At 35.9% G+C, this 20,861-nt stretch overlaps 2 protein-coding genes and 1 non-coding gene across 3 annotated transcripts; 2 read left to right on the forward strand and 1 right to left on the reverse strand.

The window, feature by feature from the left end:
• The first annotated feature begins 1,952 nt into the window (after positions 1-1,952).
• Positions 1,953-2,059, forward strand: LOC128034250 (small nucleolar RNA R71). Its single transcript, XR_008190380.1, has one exon. It is a non-coding gene; the product is annotated as a small nucleolar RNA R71 (small nucleolar RNA).
• A 9,294-nt stretch (positions 2,060-11,353) lies between these two features.
• On the forward strand, positions 11,354-14,693 carry LOC105777206 (uncharacterized). The gene is made up of 9 exons (XM_052622480.1): positions 11,354-11,373; positions 11,958-12,366; positions 12,499-12,619; positions 12,995-13,328; positions 13,571-13,643; positions 13,821-13,911; positions 13,989-14,068; positions 14,219-14,362; positions 14,456-14,693. Exons 1-8 carry the CDS (start codon positions 11,354-11,356, stop codon positions 14,351-14,353), a joined length of 1,263 nt encoding a protein of 420 aa, XP_052478440.1. The 3' UTR covers positions 14,354-14,362; positions 14,456-14,693.
• Positions 14,694-14,829: 136 nt separating this feature from the next.
• On the reverse strand, positions 14,830-20,587 carry LOC105777205 (uncharacterized). Its single transcript, XM_012600324.2, has 9 exons — positions 20,150-20,587; positions 19,616-20,008; positions 19,436-19,492; positions 16,263-18,718; positions 15,909-16,178; positions 15,751-15,831; positions 15,480-15,591; positions 15,325-15,391; positions 14,830-15,167 (listed from the first exon to the last, which is right to left on the reverse strand). The coding sequence occupies exons 1-9, from the start codon at positions 20,265-20,267 to the stop codon at positions 15,074-15,076; spliced, it is 3,648 nt and encodes a 1,215-aa protein (XP_012455778.1). The 5' UTR covers positions 20,268-20,587; the 3' UTR covers positions 14,830-15,073.
• Positions 20,588-20,861: the final 274 nt, after the last annotated feature.

Here is a 20,861-nt window from a genome sequence, read left to right on the forward strand (position 1 = left end):
AGCATGTTATCCTTTCCTAAATATGTGTACTTTAACTGTGAAGGTAGAGGTTTTAACTCTAAGGTGGGTGGTTCTTCTATGGAAAATTTAGAAGGGATGAAAGTTCGAGCAGATAAATCTAATGTGTCAAACCTCTTTCCAAGTCTATCGATAATTAGTTTGGATTCTAACAAATCATTGTTGTTTCCTAATGGCTCTTCATCATCAATATCAATTGAATCTGATTCATTATGCTCTTTGTCATGGCATTCTTTCTCAAATTCCTCTTCCACAATGAAATCTAACAAACTGACAGCATGACACTCTTTGATATCATCAGCACATTTCAGAGCCTTGAAAACATTAAAAGTGATTTGTTGATCGTTCACCTTCATAGTTAATTCTCCCTTTTGAACATCAATCACAGTCCTACCTATTGCAAGGAAAGGTCTACCCAGAATAATAGGCACATCTTTGTTAGCTTTACAATCTAACACAATGAAATTAACAGGAAAATGAATTTATCTACCCTTAGTAGGACATCCTCGATTTTACCTTCGGTGTGCATATGATCGATTTGCCAATTGCAAGGTTATAGTGGTAAGTCTTGCTTCACCAATTCCAAGTTTTTGAACACAAACATGGGCATAAGATTTATGCTCATTCCTAAATCACACAAGGCCTTCCCAACATATTGGTTGCCAATTGAGCAAGGTATTGTGAAGCTTCCTGGGTCCTTCAACTTTGGAGGCAATTTATTTGTCAACATAGTAGTGCACCCTTCAGTGAGTGTGACTATTTCAAATTCTCCCAATCGTCTCTTATTTGAAAGTATGTCTTTCATAAACTTGACATAGTTAGGCATTTGCTCCAAGGCTTCCACCAAAGGTATATTGATGTGAAGTTGCTTAAGGACATCCAAGAATTACCTGAAATGTTGGTCTTGTTTGTGATTTTGAAAGCGTTGGGGAAATGGTGGGGGTGGGTAAAATTCAGGTTGTAATGATTGTTTTGCCTAGGCATTGTGTTTAGCAGTGCTATCTGAGTTTGCTTCGGCATTGTTTGGTCCAATTTTCTCAGTTGTGGTGTAATTTTCTTGGGTTGTTCAAGGGTTTTCCTTGTAATTGTTTCTGAATTCGCTGATTAGGAACAACATTCTTGACAACTCTATCTAGTTGTGTGCCACTTCTAAGAGTGATTGCTTTACAATGTTATTTTCCATGTGGTTTTGCATTCTTGGTATCATTAGGCAAAGTTCCTTATGTTCTTGAGTTCAAAGCATTAGCTATTTATCCTACTTGATTCTCTAAAGCTCGTAATGATGATGCTTGGCTCTAGACCACAACATCGTTCTTGGCCATATACTCATTTACTAGAGACTCAATAGATGAGGAAGAAGATGATGTTTCTCATTGTTGAACTCGTTGTTGAGGCGGTATAGACTGATTGAAACAAGGTGGAACATTCATGGCATTGGGTCTAATAGTAGTATTAGAATTTCCAGCTCCTTGATTGTTCCACCCAAAATTTGGGTGTTGTTTCCAACCAAGGTTATATGTGTTGGAATAAAGATTGTTGTTCCTATTGAGGTTTCCCATATAGTATACAGATGCTGGGTTCGAGGGACACTCTTCAAACACGTGATCCTCACCACAATAAACACAAGATAACCCAACTGCTTTCAGCTCTTTCACCTCACTAGGCTTTTGCATGGTCTTTATCATGTTGGCTAAAGAAGATACCTGAGTAGTAAGTGAGGTAATAGCATCAAGTTTGAATGATCCAACCACTCTCCTACCAATTCCGGCTCTTTTTGTGGGGTATTGATAATCATTATTGGCGATTCTCTCCAAAATCTCGTAGCTTCATTGTAAGACTTATCCAACAAAGTTCCATTAGCTGAAACATCAACCACCATCTATGTCTGTGCATTCAAACCATTGTAGAACATCTCCATTTGGGTCCACTGTTGAAATCCATGCATAGGACATTTCCTAAGCAAATCTTTGAACCTTTCCAATACTTCATATAGTGTTTCATCCTCTAGTTGCTTGAAGGATGTTATGTCATTTCTCAGTTTGGCATTCATATTGGGTGGGTTATATCGCAGTAGAAATCTTTGAAAGGTATCATTCCATGATTCTATTGTTCCAGATGGTAAAGCATTGAGCCATGTTCTAGCATATTCTCTTAAAGAATAGGGAATAATTTAAGTTTTAAGGCATCTTCAGGGACACCTTGCTTTCTGAAAGAATCACAGACCTTCAAGAAAAGTCTCAAGTGCAATTTGGGATCATCAATTGGCAAACCACCAAATTGACCAATTGATTGAAACATCTGAAACATTATAAGTTTTAGTTCAAAATAGGGAGCTTGAATTTGTGGCCTGACTATTCAAGGATTCAGGTTGTCTAAGATAGGCACTACATGCTCTTGAATTGGTCTATCCCGATCATCAAACATCTGAGCAATAAGAGGATTAACATTTGGAGCTCCTAGATTAAGTTGCTCATTCATAGCAGGTGGATTGTTACCATCTTGATTCATTGCTCTTTATTCTCTTCTACTTCTTAGCAAGGTCCTTTCAATTTCTAAATCTAAGGGATAGAGTCTTTCAACAAGAGTGCCTCTACACATAAAGCTAGTAATAGACCTGTTGAGATCATGAAACAAATAAATTAGCAACTAAAACTATAAAAATGGCAATAAAAAAACTAGAGTTACCAATTGCCAATCCCCAAAATGGTGCCAAAAATTGTCGCGTGTGAATATGATGTGTGAATTGTGCAAGTGTACATGTCGAATCAAGTAATAAAGTGATGAGTGAGTATCGTTCCCACGAGGATTGGATAAGTGCTCTTTGTCTAAGTTATCATAATTGAACAAAAAGATAAATGTATCGAATGATGTTTAATGAAATTAAAATGGGATTAACACATTAGAAGTGAGAGTAATGAAATATACTAGCAGAGATTACCATTGCAACAAATCAAACAAGAGTACTAAGGACTTTAGCAAGGTTGGAATATTGGTCGTGAAGACTGGGATTACTAAAGGATCTATTCTAACCCCATGAACAATGCCATGGAAAAACTATGGTGAACTTATTGTTCGATTGGGTACTAATGTGGTTTACCTCTATTGAAAGCAAGACCTAGGGTTACTCACCCCTAAGGCATTATATGTCTATAGGCTAGGGATTAGCAACTACTACTAAAGCTCAACCCTCTAAATCATATAAGGTAAGGCTCTATGTCTAGAGTTTACATGAGTATTTCACTCAACACTCACTTATATTACCCAACTTTGGTCCAGGTAACCTAATCTTGTCGGTGTCAAGCTACCTTAAGACTTATTGAGCATTCATCAACACTCTCTTAAGCATTTAAATAAAAGCAACCATTGGGTAAAGTAGTAATATGAACCATATTAATCCATAAACATTAATTGAAGTTAAAACATAATCCAAAGCAAACCCTATCATATTAAGTTAGCTCATGGTTGGCTACACAAATTCAAGTTGTTTTCGTATCATCAATATCCCAAAATATCAGTTTAGAATAGAAGAATTGAAACAAAATGCAGAGGAAGAAATTTGGGTTTCAAAACTCAAATCCCCCAACTCGGCGCCTTGTTGCTAGTCTTCACCAAAGTTCACAGTTAGCTCAACTTGCCCTTCTTGCCACAATGAGACCTCTGTCCAAGCTTAGAAAAATTACTGTCTTTCTCCTCCTTTTCTCTCCCATTTCTATTTCCTTTTATACTTGGCTTGTTTTTTAAGGTAAAAACTATTAGCCAATGATTTATTTTTCCCTAATTTTGAGGTGAATATTGTCTATTACACGTGCATGTAGGGGCCAAATGTTGGTTCTCTCATTGCTGATTGGGCGTTTTTCATTTTCTTCACCAACATTACCATGTCAACCTCTCATAATGCCTCGACAAACCTCCATCCTCTGCTATCCTTCTCCCTTAAACCTGCCATTCAGCCACAACAAGACCTTTCCACAAGCAATTAAAAGTAAAGATGCAGTAAAGTAATCACCATCTCAAGTTCTTACATGCACTTCTCGGTTGACTAGAAATGATCATGCAATTACCTAAAATGAAGCTAATTTTACTTAAGTATAAGAAATTAATTAAGTCTAAAAGTATGAATTATAACCATTTTCAAGAGTTATCGTCATCACATACCAAAACTTATACCACCAAATTTAAAGCCAAACAAACCTATCAATCCAATCATGTTATATCAACCTACGGAACATTAGAACTTAGCCATTCACTTGTCTCAAACATGGCTTGTCGTAATGCCAAATTTACACAAACATTTGCACAACTTATCAAATCATCCGAAATCAATATCATTCATTAGGCCAAAATTATAATCACTTAAAACAACATAAGTACAACTCCAACCCTATATACATGCCACATAACTAAGTATAAGGAAATGAAAAGACCACCAAATTAGACGCTAGATAGTGTGAGCTCCAGGTTGATCCAACCGATGCATTCTATAAAATAACCTATACAGGGACAAAAAAGCAAACAAGATAAGCATTACAAATGCTTAGTAAGCTAATATGAAATGAACTCAACATGCCTTAATCTTAATCTAACTGAAACTATTAAACCAATTCGGTAACTAATATGGCATCCTTGTCTTCCTTGAACTTTTGTATACATTTCGACAAAAACAACCAATAAGTTAGTTTACTTATATGTTAAGAACTACTAATGTAATTCACATATATCTATGCAACAATTTGTTATAGCAAAACATATTGTATCCAATTTATACTCAATTTATTAACACATATACTTAAGTTCTTATTCATATCAAATTCAATCATGATCATTTGGCAACATAATAATTTAATCCATTCTTATCCTTGACATTCTCATAATCATGTAACATGTCCATATATATTCCCATGAACAATCTTTTTCAACAACCATATAACATTTCACAAATGAGTCCTTCACGATCAATTCATTAGGTCATAATGATTTAATTACAAGTTATAAACATACAATATAACATAAACAAATATTAATTCAAATAAAATCACACAAATTTACCTGACAATTAATATACTCAAGAATTGAACATAAATATCATACGCAACTCATATACAACATTTAATACATATTTGAACCTTTATACCAATTCACTTTCACAACTTGTTTATTGCCTGAAGAACAATAGTAAATTTACTTCAAACACACGGAATAAGATTGTTCACACAAGCTGTGAGAATGGGCCTACTCACACGAGCTGTGGGTTGGGATGGTAACTTTACATGATGTTGTTCACACGAGCTATGAAGAATCCGCAACAAATGCAAGACCTTAGCCATCGATAAAACATCCAAAACCAGCACTCAAAATTTTATAAACCCTATTGACATGTCATATGTATCTTAGTTATTCACTAAGTTCACACGGACATTATTCCTTGTATTCAATCCATTTTCAATCTTTGTAGTTGTATACTCGCATTTCGTATTTCCAATAAAAATTCACATACACTTACAGTGATTTATCATCATATGCACATCATTAAATCATATCACAACTTTGATATGTCATTTCTACTCATCTATTCACTACTATCGTTTAAATTTCTTATTTTACAAATTAATCGATAGATGTCGTACTAATAACAATTACACTTGTATATATTTAAAATTCTTAAGTATAAACACACAATTCAAACATAAGAATAGAATACATAAGTTCTATATGAACTTACCGAAAACAAACAACCAACGAGAAGTTGAAGACTAATATGTAATTTCTACTATTTCTCGATTATCATCCGATTGATCCACATCCCAATCTATAATAATTCATTTTAATTTATCAATTTTAAACATCTTTTAACAGCTTATTACAACAATATATCAATTCTATCTCATTTTACAAAAGTTCCTAAAGTTTCACATTTTATTCAATTTAGTCCTTAAAATCGAAATAGTTATATCTTTAAATTTTAAGCTTCATTTTCAATCTAATTTCAATTTCATTCCTGCACCACCAACTAATTTTAAAAATTATAGAAATTTCATGTCAATTTCAAAATATTTTTATTTTAGTCCCTAAGTTCAAAACTAACAAAATTTACTTTACAATTTAGTCCATAATCAAATCTAAGCTTATAACCAAGCTATTTAATAGCAAAAATATCAAAAATAATCAATGGAAACATTTTAAAACTTTAATAGTTTTCTGATTTAGTACCTGGGCTAGCTAAATTAAACTACAACAATCTCAAAAGTATAAAACTTACGAAAAACGAACTCAAATTGGCTTACCATGCAAGAGGGCCAAACATGGAAGCTTCAACAATGCTTCTCTTGTTTCTTTTTCTTATTTTCAGTTGAATTTTGTGAAAAAAAAAGGATGATGGCTTTTTTCCTTTCTTTTTATCACTTATATTATTTTATTATTTAATTTATATTAATTTAATTAAGGCAAACTTTAAAATTAATAAAATGCTTCATCCACAAACCATCCAATAATCTTTAAAATGGATAATTTTTCATTTAAAGCCTTGAATAATTACTATTTAAGCCCTTATAACTAATAAAAATCTATAGCGATTAACTTTTATCACTTTTACGATTTAGTCATTATACATTAATTAGTTATCAAAACACTAAAATTTTCAGACCAAAATTCAATTCACCTATATAATAACTTTATAAATATTCAATAATAATTATGACCTCAGTTTACAGAAATGATGTTTCGATACCTCATTTTCCAAAACCACTTGTACTTTAACTAACTGTTCAATTAGCAAAGTCTATCAGATCAAAATTCACTATATCACTACTCGTACATATTAAATAATAATATTTACGGGCTCGTTCATCGAAATTGTGGTCTTGAAATCATTATTTCTAATACCACGAAAAAATAGATTGTTACAGGATAGTTTGAATTGATTCGTAATTTTAACATTTTTAATTGTCAATGGTTGAATTGTGATAGTTGTTTGCTTGGTCTTAAAGCATGGGTTTTGTTTCCCTTTTTGCATGCTATTTTCTTTCAGGTAAGTTCGAAAACTACTTCGTTAGTCCATTGAAGTATCTAGACACTAGAAAAATTTTGATTCTATAATTTGATTCTAACAAGAAAATATTTAGATTCGCTTAAATATTTGAGATAAAATTGTGTGCAAAATTGAGTGCTTCATGCTGTTAATTTTGTGCTAAATTGGTTGAGACACCTTATTTGAATTTTTTTTTTTTGTAAATAAACTTTTGTCTTATCTTGTGTTCGACAAATTTTTGAAATTTTGAAAAAAAAAAAAGAAGAAAAAATTGGAAAATAATCTGTCCAATAAATACTCTGCTAACTAATTAGATTATGAATAAAGTCTTAAAATTATGACCGATTAAATAATTTGAGTCAAATTCTTTGGTTGTGATCTGTCTTCACGTCAAAAGGTCGAGTGACGTTCTAAGCTATTTACTTACTCTATTGATCTTAAAAATTATGAGTAGAGCTAGTAGTCATCTAAAGATGTGACGAATTGAGTAGCAGTAATGGGGTGCTTGTGTCACGGTGCTAGAAATTTAGTCTCACAATTCGTACGACCTTAGGCGATTCCTTGGTTTCAAATGTGCCTAAGTCAGCCTAACTTCCACAAAGTGAGGATCCTCATAGAATTCCTCCAAGACATCAATTTATATAGCAGAAGCAACACAAGCCAAAAAATACTCAAAAGAACAGAATAGCCATAGAAAAATAATGCACGAGAGGTGTTTGAGTAAATGCTTTCAATTTATTATTCTCTACTAAAGAATGGAATACAATGGACGATTTACAACTAAGGGGAGGCTCTCTATTTATAATTGAGCTCCCCCAAATCCAATAGTCTAGCTGCATTTAATCGACGGACTAGATGAAGCATATCCCTACAATTAAGAAATTCACAAGATTTACACAATCAAATCTAATCTAATATTATCAGATATTATTCTCCTCAATCTTCTAATACTAGTTTCCCTATTTACCAAGATAGACTTGTTGGCAAAAAGCCCTCGCTTTCACTAGCCCCAATTCTGACTTGCCTCAATCCAAACCCTTTTGATCTACACAAGCAGGCTTCGGCATGCCCATAGCCCCTTAGCTTTCTCGCTTCAGAAATTCGAAAGGGTCCTTGTATTCTTGTCAAGCCAATGGTAAGTCAAAATGTAAAACACTATCACAGTGTTTGAGATTCACCTCGTTCGTTGCATTTACTCGACTCGACTATCCAGTTGGCATCACCACTTTCCCAAAGTTTGATGCACAACCCACCTTTCCCATAAGCGATAACTCCTCCAATGACTCAATACAAATTAGCCTCATTGATCCTAGCTTCAAAGTTTGCATCACTACATTTTCCTCTAAGTTTGATGCACAAGTCACCTCTTCCTTGGGTGGAAGTCTTTCCAATGACTCAGCAAGCTCCGTCGCTTTCCCTGAGTTGAGCCTCACTGGTCCTAGCTTCAATGTTTGCATCACTACTCTTTCCCATAAGTCTGATGCACAACTCACCTCTTCCTTGGGTGAAATCCCCTCCGACGACTCAAGAAGCTTCGTTGCTACCTTTCTCTTGACCATGGATATGGACAATTCCGCAACTAATGTAGACCACGACACAAGAAGCATTTCACTCGCTTCTTCTTATTCCTCTTTGCCCTCTTGGCTTCGACTCTTCCCTCGATCGAATCAAGTCTCATGGGTGCCTTATCTGACCCATCGTCCCTTTCAATAATAGACTTCTTCGAACAATTCTGTAACCTATACGATCCACCACACAAAAAAACACTCAACTGGCTTCTTTTTACTCTATTTGGCCATGTTGGCTTTGACACCCCCTGTGGTCGAACCAAGTCTCTCGGCCTTACCTTCTGGCTTTTCATTTTTAGAAAGCATGGATCTCTTTAAACATTTTTTTAACATATGCGAACAGACACAAAGGAAGCATTTTATCTTGTCCCTCTTTTCCTTCGGGTTGTTAGGTTTCCTCTTCCCAACTCATGGTTTCTCATGACCACCATTGTTATTGCTATTGTCATTATCTTCTTCGGACTTGAAAGACTCAAGCTTATCTTTCCCTAGACCCAACTTGACTACGGACTCTGCTATTGTCATCATGGCTTTCGACAGCTCTTGGACACCTCCACTTTCCAATTCTTGTCTGACCCACAGCATTAACCCATTCTTGAAGGCAAGAAACGCCTCGTTCTCATTCACATCTGAAATTTGGAGTATGAGTTCCCTGAACTTTCAAATATACTCCCCAACTGTGCCTCGTTACGTAAGTCATCGCAACTTTTGTTAAGCTTACTCATCGGTATTTCGGATAAAATTATCATTTCAACTCATGTCGGAACTTTTCCCAGGTCTCAATCTCACATGTCTTTTTTTTGTGGACCTACTCCACCACAATAAAAGCAAAAAATTAGTAAAAAAAATGGTAGCAGTATTTACCTTAATAGCATCATCCATGATGCCTTTGGTATGAAAGTATTGCTCCATTCTCCACAAGAAATTGTCCACATTACATGGGGACCATGTCCCCGCAAACTCTTTTGGTTGGAACATCTACATTACGATTGAATGTTGTACTCAACACTCCTCTATCCACGACTACTCGACACAAAGCAAGCTCTCCCTCGAGTTCCTCTATTCTTGTGTTCAAAGCCCTCATCATGGCCATTGTTTCCTCTTTTAAAACCATCACAATGCCCTCAAAAGCATCATTCCTCTCTGTCAGCTTATTTCTAATGGAATTCAGCGCCCTTTCACATTTTCCGCATTGGTCTCGTGAGACTCTAACATAAACTCTCTGAGTTTATCCTCCATTGAATCAAATCCATCGGTGCATCAACAACTACCTTTAGCGTCTCACTCATGTCCCTCATAGGCTCTTCGAGATTGATCACTCGTTCCTCTATAGCCAACAGCATATCCTTCAATAGGATTGGTTTTTTGGCCCATCCGTGGGTCTTCCTTGACTTATTCTGATTGAAAAATTTTTTCGCCATCTTGAACTGTGCCTTCGCAACCTAAGCTCTAATACCAACTATCACGGGGTTAGAACTTTAGTCTCGCAATCCATGCAGTCTTAGGCAATTCTTTCATTTCAAATGCGCCTAAGTCAGCCTAACTCCCATAAAGTGAGGATCCTCACAGAATTCCTCTAATGTACCAATTTATATAATGAAAGCAACACAAGCCAAAAGAATGCTCAAAAGAATAGAATAGCCACAGAAAAATAATGCACAAGATGTGTTTGAGTAAATACTCTCAATTTATTATTCTCTACTAAATAATGGAAGACAATGGACGATTTACAACTAAAGGGGAGGCTCTCTATTTATAGTTGAGCTCCCCCAAATCTAATGGTGTAGCTACATTTACATCGATAGATGAGATAAAGCCTATCCCTACAATTAAGGGATTTACAAGATTTACACGATCAAATCAAATCTAATATTATCAGATATTATTCTCCTCAATCTTCTAGAATTAGTTTCCCTATTTACCAATGTAGCTTAATTTTTCATATTTGCTTCATTAGGCCACCCATGCTTCAAATAAACAGGCTTCTCCATCAATTTTTTAAATCGGGTCAGTTCTTTGCACTTTGGCCCATGACACTTGGGTTGTCATACTTCTTAATGTAAAAAGATTTAGTGACACTCTAGACAAACTATTTAATTTTTCAAAAAAAAAAAACCGAACACTAGAAATGAGACAATTTTTTGTTTATGGTTGCGAATTTTTGTTAAGTTTGGTGTCTTGGTAATTTAAAATGAATTGATATTATGGAGTCTAATTATGATAATACTTGATGATTTTAGCTTAATTGAATTGTGAATCAACGTGTTAGCTTGAGGGAGACAGTTGTAGGATGGAAATTTTACTAATGTCTATTTGCCTTATTGGATTGAAGATTATAGTGATTGAATTGACTTGAACGATTATGGTATGCTTGAATTGACAAATGCATGAAATGCTTGAGGGTAAGCATTGGCTAAGTGGGGGATTTTATAATGCGCTTAATCAACATATTTTTAATATTTATTTTAATTAATTTTATACATAAATTTTATCTAATTTGACACTTAATCCATCATTTTTTATATAGCTATAATCATTTTCTAAGTGGGGGGATGAGTTTCTATTTTTTAGAATTCAATTTAATGGTTTTATATTCTAATAATTATTAAGGTAAATTGGAAATAACTTGCAGTATTTTTCTGTTCATTTTGGCTGCTTTTTTTTTTTTTTTTTTTGTGCGTAGATGAATGCAGCATATTATGAAATTTGCAATACTAAACCGGATGCTTAGCTTAGATAGTCAATGCATCCACTCTTAACGAGGTTTATATCAAGTAAATTTAAGGTTCGGATTTCAGCATCAGCAAACTTTTCGGCTACGGATTCCTTTGTAACAATATATATATATATATATATATATATATATATATATATTGGGAATATCATTTTTCCCCCTATTTTTTGGGGTAATTTGGATGAAACAATTTCATAAATGGCAACATTTTGAAATACATATGCATATTGTTAGATGCTTTCTTTTTCTATCTTTTTCCCTTTGTTTCTTTTTTCTTTTTCTCTGTTCCATATAGTAATAAAAAATGAAGGATTGTTCTGAATATTGGAATGAATAGAAGTAGGGAAAAGGACACCTTTTTTTAACAAGGAAAAATGTTTGTGACACAAGGCAATAGTCATCCCTCATTTGTTTATATTGTTCGTCTCTAGATCGAAATCGAGGCCTCTTCAAGGTAAGACTTGTGTAATTTAGGAGTTGTTGATATTAATCTGATTTCATCATTTATCCAGGAAAATAAAAAAAGATTCCAGGTTTGTAGATCATGGGTGTCATATGCTTTGTTATAGTGTTGAATCTTTCCGCGGTAGATTAGTGGATAATTTACTCGAAGTTACATAAAATCCTATCATGAAATTCAGGCAAATTTTCCTTTTCTGAATCCCGAAGTAAGCGGTAGGCAATCTGATCTTTCACTCGGAACACCCCCTAGATCGATAGGATTTGGTAGCCGTAGTGGAAAGGGTTTACTTTCCGGTAAAAGTGGTTCATCATCAGGATGCTTGTTGCATGGCTTATGCTTCAAGAAAACAGGTATTAGTGTAATATGTGATGGCGAGAGAAGCTTGCTCCTCATGCCAGACAGCAAGACAAATCCCGAATGTCCTAACATGGCTCGTTTGCCTTCCCCTATTTTTTGGAAAAGATGTTCGTCTCTGCCCGCTAAACCTGACTCAAATTTGTTTCCATCCGTGGACGTGCCTTCTTCTGAAAAATTGTCCGAGGAACAGAATAAATCAGATGTATGTATCATTTGGTTCCAACTATTTTATGAACTTTGAACAATGGGGAAATCCCGTAATTTCCTTTTTAGCAAAACATAATTATGTGTTTTCACTTTATAAGGCCATTGGGTACTTGTAATTTATATGCAGAAAGGAGGAAAAGATGCTGTGGTGTCACGGTCCCTGTCGGTGCCCGGACGAAGTGTTGTTATAGTACGATCGGCTTCTTTCGATACCCATAAAAAGAATGTCCCTGCAGATAATGGTGATGGTACATATCACACACTTGTCTTACTTGCTATGTTACTCCAACTCTTCATTTTTTCTTGAAATGCCCTTTTCCAATATATATCTGGACATGTATATGGGAATACAACTCTCCAAGGACCCTCTAAGTATGTGGAAAATTTTAGAAAAGGAGCATGTACCAATATCTGATATTCATAGTCGATCCTCGGTAACATGGCTGCCATAGGTCATCTTTTAGCAAATGGAGATGGTAATTAAATTATTGGAAACTTTGAGCTACTAGTCTAGCACATTTGATCATGCAAACTGTTCCGGACTTACAACACAGGATTTTCGATGTTTGACTTGATTTATTGTTGGTTCCGAGGTTGATTTCCGTGTTCCTATGGCGATGCAGATAAAAGTAAAGTGGTTCCTCTAGAAAGCAATGATGAGGAGATTCCAGAAGAGGAAGCTTTGTGCCGAATCTGTATGGATGTATGTGAAGAAGGAAATACACTCAAAATGGAATGCAGCTGCAAAGGCGCCCTTCAACTCGTGCACGAGTCATGCGCTGTTAAGTGGTTTAGTACTAAAGGAAACAAAAACTGCGAGGTATGCATGCAGGAAGTGCGGAATTTACCTGTAACTTTACTGCGGTTGCCTCCTAATTCTCTAAGGGGTAATAGACGTGCTCGAAGGGGCAGTAGACAGAATGTTAATTCACAGAACTCACCATCCGAATCCGCGAGGTAACATATCAGCTATTAATCAGGTTATTTAGCACCAAATTCTTGTTTCTCAAGTAATGAATCTTTGTTTTATTTCTCAAGTATTGTTCTCTTTCGTTTTAGTATTCTTTGCTTAGTGGTACTGATACTAAGCCTAGTGCTGAGCGAGTAAAATATACAACACTAATAACTATTTCGCATTCCTAATTGTTTCTCAAGAATTAGCCTTTTTTCTAATTAGAGAACTTACCTGAAATATGCAGTGCCTGGCAGGATTTCGTGTTGCTCGTGTTAATTAGCTCAGTATGCTATTTCTTCTTCCTCGAGCAGCTACTGGTATGTTACCCAAGCCTATCAAAGTTCCATTAACCGCTCGATCTAGTTCGTGATGGTCTAAATAAAACAGTAGTTTGACTTGTCCCGAAATAAAATGAAGAAACAATAGCATTTTATGTTCCACCATCATCCTCATCGGGTTGACAATGTCGATATTATGCCTTGCCATTTTCGCAGATTCTTAACTTGAAGGCTCAAGCAATTGTGATTGCAGCACCATTTGCGCTTACCCTAGCCCTTTTAGCATCTATCTTGGCTGTCATCTTAGGTATGTCCGAGTCTCATAAATTACGCTTCTGTCTTGAGTTGTGATTGTTTTTAAGGTCTGCTCGTTTCGGATTGCAGCAATCAAGCAGTATATATGGACATATGCAGCTTTTGAGTTTACACTCGTTGCAATAATTTTCTATGTATTATATTCCCTGGTGAGCAATAATTGAAGCCATCTTAGTTTCTTTTTGCAATCAGTTCTCATTAATGGCATCAATAGAAATTCACTGAAGGCTTTGTACTGAAGTATATACCAGTGAATGCATCTAGACGTTTTTTTTTTTTGTTTGTGTATGTGTTTGCAGCTCCATCTGAAGCCTATTGTTGCAATACTGCTTTCCGGAACGTTTAGTTTTGGGATAGCTATGGCAGTCAATGCATTGTATATCTACTATTTCGATATGCGAGTTCGGATTACAGAAAATCCTAACCCAGTATGATTGGATCTGGTAAGATGAGGTATTCCTGCATTTTATGCTTATTTAATGAAGCCTTGGTGTATATATATATTTGAAGCTGAAACCCCTATCTTATCTTCATAGGATGATGCTATTTGCCAAGGAAGAAAGGCAATTAGAGGCTAAATACTGGACAATCCTTTCCATTTTTTTTATACAACATTATGCTGAAGTTTTGGAAGAGGAAGAAGTTGCATCGGAATCGAATTAAAGGTTGTAGATATTAGGATTCAAATTCTAATCTGAATTAAACCTTGAGCTCGTGTTCAGTTCAAAAGCAATCCATATTATTATTTTTTTCTCATTTTGATAACATTACAAAGTTCTGATGTACACTTTGGCGAGTCTTTTATCAAGTATATAGATCAACAACTTTCATGAAGAAAAGTTCAACATATCACAAATACACATGATGCCAAACTTAAATGGAAAATAACACACACCAACACACATGATCGTCATAGCAAAAGGGTACTAGTAAAAGAGAGCGATATGTATGATTATAGTACAAACCACTCATAATACTGTTTCATGATTATACTACAATATACAGCTACACTAATCCTATGATATATACTGATCACTGGGTTCTAAAATCCTAAATCTAACAAAGATTATGTCCCTAAGGGAAAAAAAACATAACATTAAAAAAGGGGAAGAAAATTCTTAGGAAGTTGAAAATAAAAAATAAAGCCAAAAACTTCATTTATGCTTTGTCACAGGTAGGAACTTATTATCCTTTCTTAGCCATATGGTGGAGCGTGTTTTTCTAACATGATCTGCAAAGAGACGATGCCTGCCAGTAGATATAAATGTAACTGTGTTAGGAGCAACAACGAAAAGCACTCATCAGCTCAACCATTTCAAACCATTCACCGCAGACACAATTCCGATATTCATGGACAAGAAAATAACACAAAGGGTTACTGGTAGAAGAGTGGTATAGTGCCAACCTCTCATAATCCAGCTTTTGAGTAACTATTCCATTCAGTAGTAGCTCAGAACTGTAAACTGCTGCCCCTGAAAGCATATAAAAACGGCAAAAAGTTCTGATGAAAACCAAATTCCGTAAAACATGAAGAGTTTAACATAAGAACAAATTTATAACCTTTTTCAAGAAAAGGAACACAAATTGCATAATCTTCTTCACATGATAGAATCAACAAATCATCCAGGACTTTGTCATCCTTCATAGCAGACCTACCAATTCTCTCTAAGGCCTGGAAACCGTGTCGTTCAAAATCAGGATAGAAAGGGGTCAGTATTTTAGTAGGACCAGAAGCATCAAAAAGTATTAAGTAAAAGCACCACGGGTTTGGAATTAATCAATCGTTTTCACATGCCACCCTGAAGGAACGGTCCATGAAACAGCTGCATACCTGACCATGGAGCACTGCAACCAAATGCACAATTGTTTCTTTATTTGGCTTTGTATTTGGGGTGATTAAAACTCTTCGGCCCTGCATAACTTTCACTATAGTAAAGATCTTGATAGAATATGCGACCAATGTAACAGGTAAACCTAAAAAACTTTTACCTGTAATAAAGGTCGCCTGCATGCACGTGCTAAAGAAGCTGGCATGCAAAACCCAAACTCTTTCTCCTTTTTGATGTCCCTCAATATATAAGCTTCTTCATCAATGTGAATGTTAACCTGTCCAACGCTTTCAAGCCATAAATGTGTGACAACTGGTTTGCCCGAAGCAATTGCTTCCAACATATTCCTAGTACGCACAAATTTATCTGTTACAAAGTGTGTTGCAGCTAAAATAGATGATGCCTCAGAGATGCCTAGGCGGGCCAAGATCTGGTGACAAAATCAAGGCATAAGATTTAGTTAGGCGAGCTCATATATCATTAAAGAGATATCGATATCAGAAATAACTAGTACCTTTTTCTGCTGTTTAATTATATCTTCATCGAGGTGGTTGCTGAACAAGACTCTAATATCAGCCAAATCCCTTCTCTTCCTCATATCTTTTGAAGGAGAAATAGGTTCCGGGTCGATTGGGTTTAAACTTCGGAGTTCTTTGATAAGCAAAGATTTTGACAAGTTCTTCTTGCAGGATTGTTTAAAATATTCCTCACCCATACAAACAGGTGATGCTGCATTTATAGGTGTTGGACAGTTAACTGGCGTAGTGCATAGAGAACCGAGAGATCTTGATTTCTCTTCTGGTGACTTATTGGTAGCAACATTCACAGCTAAGTTTTCTGCAATTGGTGAAGAAACTGCAACATGGTTTCCTCCAGAGTGCTGGATTTCCTTTGCTGCTTCAGGTCCAGTTATGCTTGTAGATATCATCCTCCTATTCATCTTGGTAGAATTGCAATTAACCGCATTGTCCTTTGAACCTTGTTTATCTGAACTTTGACGAGACAATTTTCCTTCTGAATTCTGGTCTGGAAAATGCAGAACAGGACAAGTATTCCTGGATGATCGTGTTATCCTCACAGTGGTAGAACGAATGCAAGTGCTCCTATTGTTTCTTCTGGACTTTTTTACCACGGGAATTGATGGTTCATTATCTAGCTGAACAGACTTTCCAGACGGTGCTTCCAAGTTATCAGATTCACCAACATGAACAGACATTTTGCGGGAAGATCTATGTTTGGGATAGCTCGATCCATGATTGCCATTATTCCCAGCAATCAACCCCAAATGCAATTGGTCATCATTACATGATTCAACATTTCCATGCTCCCCAGATTGGTTAGAATGCAATTTAGAAAATTGCTCTTCGGCATTTGACGCTAAAGATAACTCAACATCTGTAACATCTATACTCCTGGTTCTATTCTCTTGAAGTAAACCAACCTCTTTTTCAAGTTTTTTACCTTTTCTACAATCACTGGCTGAAGCCTCAGCTATTTGTGCATTCATGACCAAGGATTGCCTCGTCCGATGAGCAATGGGTGTAACAGTACAAACCTCCTCAAGATGCCGTTTCTTAATTGAGCTGCTCATAGTTGACCTTCCAGTGCCATGAAGTTGACTCCTCGTCAAAGCTCCACCTGCCTTTCTTTTCTTGATACTCTTTGAGGGCATCTTGGTCATATTAATGCCACCATTGTTTTGGTTCTTATCATTATTTGATTTCGCTTTCTTTGTTTTCGGTAGAAGTAGATCAGTATCACACTCCTTCCGGACATTTTTTGAACTTATATTCGGCAAAACCGAAGACTCTCGAGTTCTCTTGGATTGCCTAGTAACTGGAGCAGCACCATAACAATAAACACCCTTTCTCAATATGCATTCTCTAGAAGAAATTCTCTTCCTGCATTTTCCTCTACACAAAACTTTTGAGGAACCCTTTGATATGCCTGGGAAACCTTGATTACCATTCACGTCAGTAGCCATGTCCCCATAAAATAATGCTTCCATAGCTTCAGCAGCCATCTGAGTGTCGAAACCTACATTTAGTTCAGCAGCAGCAGCTTCCAATTGTCCTCTAGAGGAATCTGAGTTACACTGTTCATCAAACTCATTCAAAAGATTCTTCCTAAAATCCAGTTGACCTTCTCCCACTGGCTTGCCATTATCTTTTGACTTGCACAACAATGATTTTGAATCAGAATCAACTATCTCTTTATCGTGGGCATTTGGTTGGTCTACATTGCAAGATTCATTGAGTTTACCTCCTTTAGGCTTATGGGCATGGTTAGAATTTTTCCGTGCGTGGCTTCCATCACCATAGAATTCTTCCTTCCTTCTACAATAAATATCACCCCCTCCTTCATCCTCCAAAGCATCATCCCAATCAAAAATCTGTGTTTCAACAGCCGTCCTTTCAACTGTTTTCTTGGCCAAACTTTGTGGCCCTATTATCGCACATGAAATAAGTGATTTTCTCCCAGTACTCTTTCCTAGGTCAACTTGATCATCAAGCTCTGTCATCTTATCATTTACAAACCTTTCCACAAAATTAAGTGCATTAGATTGTGATAACTCCCCAGGTTCTTCAGAGTCAATATAGCTTAAACCTGCTAACTGACCATCACTTGCAGGAAACTGAAGCACGTCATCTCTTGCATCCACATTTTCACTTCTGCAAGAAGACCTTTCGGCAAAAAGTTTTCTCACAGTTGAACAACCAACCCTGCAATTGGTTCCATGCCTTAAACCAATTGAGTTCTCTTCACGATTAACCAGATGTTGTGCCTGATTCATCTTCTCCACAACATTAGGATTTGAACCATCACTTTTAATTGTGCACTGGTCTGAAAACTGACAATCAGTCTGGATGAAACAAGACTTGCCATTCATTCCCCGTAATGCTGCTTTACGAGCTGCAAGACCAGAGGCACGCAAGGCTGCTGCACGAACTGAAGTAAACCTTACAGATCCTACAGAAAATAACTAATGTTAACAGAGAGATGGAAAGACCAATTGGCCAAAAATAATCTTCCACCATCTTTTAATGTTTGAAGATGGGATGCCCATGCTTCCAAATTCCAATTACTTAAAAAATTAAATATTTTAAGAGAATGCTTTCAAAAGATGAACCGCCAGGGTTACAAATGTTCAACCCTCCATGCCCCCCAACCATGGGATGCGGAATATTCTAATGAGGGATGCACTAGGGGTCATGTATGAGAGGACTTATAAATGTAATTTATGTTGATGTAAGATTTTTCCTTTCCTGTTTACCCAAAAAAAGGAGAAACTGCCATAAGTCAAAAAGTAGTAGCTCATCATCAAAGTTATTCTAGATAAAAAAGGAATAATGTCAAAATGCTGATGAGATATACTACCTATCGCATTAATTTCCTCAATGTACTATATAAATTTTCCCTGCAACAAATGTGTTAGGTTCATGAAGATAGCTTAGTCTCAGATAGATTTTACGACAATAAATGCAGCATAAGCATAAGGAGAAACACAAAGGTTATTCAAAAGCTAATCAGACTGCTTCATCTAATTGTCAGCAATAAGTATCACCACAGTAGCCTGGACAACGACCTAATTGGTTCAAACAAAGCCAATGTTCTATCGAGAAATGCTTAGAAAACCTTGACAATGTTCATGCATTTTTAATCATGCAGATGCTATAGAAGACATACTGGATTTTGATTCCGGCACAGCTCTGACATCCGGTGTTGTTGTAGAACCATGGATCCCTGAAGTACACACAATATCTTAACTTCAATTCAGACATCAGTGACAACTTCCTAGCTAGCAAAACATATATGTATTTCTAGCCAAGACTTCAATATTTTCTAAAAGGTTAAGAAAAAAAATACCTGAATTCATTTGTTCATTGGTAGAAGCATTATGTTGCTCCAAAGATTCCTTCTTCTGGAACAAGAATTGGCCGCAGTCTCCTGTTACTATCTCATCATTTGAGACCTCATCACCTTGGTCTAATATCTCAGTCCCTTCCATTCCTTCACTGTCACTATCCGCAGCAATTGCATCATTGAATTCATCCAACAATTGAGTCTCCATATTCTCAAAGCAATCTAAATCATCCAAAACCTGTGTTTCACCATCGAAGTTCAACACTTGAGTTTCCCCCCCAAGATTGAGAGCCTGGGTCTCCAATCCATCCTCGACCTGAACATTATAATCGTCAAAAGGAACTGTACTTTGTAGATAGTCTAATTCATCACTATCCTCGTTATCAGCTTTATCACCTATTTTTTTTTCAAACACATGTTTAAATATAAATAATCAGTATTTCACATAATTTAAATAATTTAAAAGAACAAATAGCTAACACTATATTAGAAAGAGTCGAGAAAAGATATAAACATCAAAGATGGAAGGAAACATACCCAAAAATGAATATTGGGAATCAAATTCGAAGGGCTGAGTATCGGAATATGAAAAATCCGAGCTTGGGTTCATTTCAGAGGGTTTAATATCGCCATTGTCGCTTCCAAGAGGGCCCATTTTTTATTTCACTTCCAAACTCATCAGCGATTACAAATCTAGGTTAAATACCTAAAAAGCGAAGACTTTTTACAGATAAATAAAGAAAAAGGAGACAGTGTAAAAAAGAAAATTGGGGGCTAACTGCTAAGGCTAACAAGTAAGTATTGGTAGAGTGGAAATAAGAACAAACAAAGGAGAGGGAGGAAGCAGAGAGAGAGAGAGAGAGGATTAGGGTTTCAAAAGATGAGGGAATGAGAGAGAAAGAAAGAGGGGCAGAATTTTTGGAGGGAAAATTGAGGAAAGAACTGGAGGGAAAATACACTGAGATTGAGACTGTTGGAAAAAGTAATATTTTTACGTTTAGGGTTGATTGTTGGAGAGTGAAGGACAAATTAATGTTGCTTGTCTTGTCTTATCTTGTCATTAATACACTATTATAAAACCTCTTAGTGAAAGGTTATTAGTTAAAGCATTTGGTCTAGTGGTATGATTGTCTTTTTGTTAAGAACTTTTAAAATAATGAATAATACATTAATTGTCCAATTAGCGAAAAGTAAAAAAACACAAAAGGACCCAAGAAAAACAAGAAAGGGACATTTTGAGAATCAATAC

The sequence above is a fragment of the Gossypium raimondii genome, chromosome 10, assembly GCF_025698545.1.
Source record: "Gossypium raimondii isolate GPD5lz chromosome 10, ASM2569854v1, whole genome shotgun sequence".
NCBI lineage: Eukaryota > Viridiplantae > Streptophyta > Magnoliopsida > Malvales > Malvaceae > Gossypium > Gossypium raimondii.